Source organism: Castor canadensis, chromosome 1 (genome assembly GCF_047511655.1).
Source record: "Castor canadensis chromosome 1, mCasCan1.hap1v2, whole genome shotgun sequence".
In the NCBI taxonomy this organism is placed as follows: Eukaryota; Metazoa; Chordata; class Mammalia; order Rodentia; family Castoridae; genus Castor; species Castor canadensis.
In genome coordinates, this window is record NC_133386.1 from 195110247 (window position 1) to 195113012 (window position 2766).

The 2766-nt window shown below is 34.4% G+C and overlaps 1 protein-coding gene across 1 annotated transcript; it reads left to right on the forward strand.

Annotated features, from left to right (window-relative positions):
- The first annotated feature begins 668 nt into the window (after nucleotides 1–668).
- Nucleotides 669–1595, forward strand: LOC109679112 (olfactory receptor 5B3-like). The gene has a single exon (XM_074069517.1). The coding sequence runs from the start codon at nucleotides 672–674 to the stop codon at nucleotides 1593–1595; it is 924 nt and encodes a 307-aa protein (XP_073925618.1). The 5' UTR covers nucleotides 669–671.
- The last annotated feature ends 1171 nt before the right edge of the window (nucleotides 1596–2766 follow it).

A 2766-nucleotide genomic window follows, 5' to 3' on the forward strand; every position in this document is an offset into this window, starting at 1 on the left:
GAAACATAATGATTGTTTCTCACAAACATGAACAAAATAAAAATAATAATGCAATTGATTACCTGTTACTTTTCTTTTTTATTATGTATTTGCCTATCATAGTAGGTTAGGAAACAAAGAAGTAAACAAGCCATGAAAGGGAAACTGACAAACTATCTAGATATTGAAACAACTCTTTAAACTGTCAGTGTTCTAAGTGAATTAACTTACTTCTAATGTATTTTAACAATTTCCCTACACTCACAGGAGATAGTGAATGCACATCTAAAATGTCTAGAGCAGATCTTGAGAGGTGAGCAACACAGAAGTTTCAGCTTTTACTGATCTCTGGAGAAGTGAATGTGTAGATAAATTCATCTGCACAACTTAGTTTTGTCAAATTGTTACATTATTTACCCCTCAGTAAACAAATTTATAAAATCTGAAAATTACACAGGTGGTCCATCTAAGTTTTACAGATTCAATAGTAGGTAGTTAACCCTCTATATAACTAATGCATCAAATCTGGTTTTCTAGCACATACTTAATTAGTATAATCTTGACATACAAGTTGTAGGTGCAATGAAAGAATTTATGACGTACTTGTCCTTTTTAATTTCAATGATTTTCTTAATCATCTTGTTTCTTTTTCCTTATATTAGAGAATATCTAGTGAATGTAAGGTAGCACCTATGGAGAATAGGACCAAAGTGACACAATTCCTCTTATTGGGACTGACCAGTGATCCACACGTACAGGTTCCCCTCATTATAACTTTCCTCTTCATCTATGTCATCACCCTGGTTGGCAACCTGGGGATGGTGCTTTTGATTCTCTTGGACACTCATCTCCACACTCCCATGTACTTTTTCCTTGGCAATCTGTCTGTCATGGATTTTTGTTACTCTTCAGCTGTCACTCCAAAGGTCTTGGCTGGACTCATTATGGAAAACAAGGTCATGACCTACAATGCTTGTGTTGCTCAGGTGTTCTTTTTCTCAGCTTTTGCTACTGCAGAAAATTACCTCTTGGCCTCAATGGCCTACGATCGCTATGCAGCAGTGTGTAAGCCCCTACATTACACCACCATCATGACAACAAATGTGTGTTTCTGTCTTATCATGGGGTCCTATGTCTGTGGTTTCTTGAATGCCTCCATCAACGCTGGAAACACATTCAGTCTCTCTTTCTGTATGCCCAATGTGGTTCATCATTTTTTCTGTGATCTTCCAGCAGTCATGGATCTCTCTTGCTCTGATAGACATCTTAATGAGCTCATTCTTAGTTGTGTAGGCAGTTTCAATATATTTTTTGCTAATATGGTTATTTGGGTGTCCTACCTGTTCATTTTTATCTCCATTGTGAAGACGCGCTCCGCTGCAGGACAACACAAAGCTGTATCCACCTGTGCCTCCCACTTCACTGCTGCTTTCATTTTCTATGGAACTATTATCTTCATGTACTTACAGCCCAGTTCCAGTCACTCCATGGATACTGACAAAATCGCATCTGTGTTTTATACTATGATCATCCCCATGCTGAACCCTGTTGTCTACAGTTTGAGGAACAAGAAGGTTAAGAGTGCATTCAAAAAGATTCTTTTCAAGACAAAATAATCTTATGGTTTTGACTTTAACTTATGGGATGCACAACAGTGAGGTTCATTCTTCCTAGATCTTTTCCATGTCTTGAGTCCTGTTTTAAAATCCATACTAGTTCAAACGCTAAAGTGATATACTTACCACTGCCATAGACAGTTGTCTGGAAATTATTGGAACATTGTATCAGAAATATATATATTAATACAGTTTAGTTTTTCCTAAACTGTATTAATGATATTGATAAATTTGATCATTTCCATGCATAATTCCATGATATGTCAATGCAAATATACATGCAACATAAAGAAGTCCAAGAACAGTTGAAATGTAAGCAGGCATCCAGTGAAGAAAAATGCAACTGGGTGTGAATAATTTGATGGTATAAAACGTGGTGTAGTTATTTCTTATGGTTGCTTTTATATGTTAATTTAACTGGATATGGAGTTACCCATATACCTAGTATAGTAAAAATATTTTCTATCTAGTATAGTAAAAATATTTTCTATCTATGTGTATGTGAGGATACTTCTAAAAGAGACTTCTTTTTGAGTCAGTACAATTACAAAAGAATATCTTTCTTTATCAATGGGTTTGGTTATCATCCAATCCAATGAAACTTGTCCAACTATAACAAAAGTTCTGGAAATGGAAGAAATCTCTCTTTTCCTCTCTCTCTTTCTCTTTTTACTAAAAGATCTCTTTCTCTCACTCCTGGACATCAGAGCTACTATACATTAGGCATATAGTCTTTTAGAAATACATTTATCACACCTCACCACATGCCCCATTTCTAGGTCTCTGAAATCAGAGTGAATTACACTCCCAGTCATTCTCATTTTGCAACTTGCAGAAGCATATCCCAGCACTTCTCAGCTTCCTTAATTACATTTGCCCATAAACAAAACTAATCTCTTTTTATAGGTCTATACATTATCATCTTGGTTATGTCTACCATGGAACCCTACCACACTAGTGTTTAACAAACATAATTTATTTTAGTTGAAATATTAAAATACAAATTTATATATAATATTTAAATTTTTTCTTTATTATTCTTAGAAAACTACTGTCACACAAAAATCCATATGATTTAAATGAAAGTATGTGATGCTTTGTTGCATGTTTTAACTATATATGTATATAAGGTCATATATATGTACAACATTTACTAGAAATTAATATTTAT

Coding starts and splice junctions, on each gene's coding strand:
- LOC109679112 (XM_074069517.1), top strand. CDS start 672: ATGGAGAATAGGACCAAAGTGACACAATTCCTCTTATTGGGACTGACC.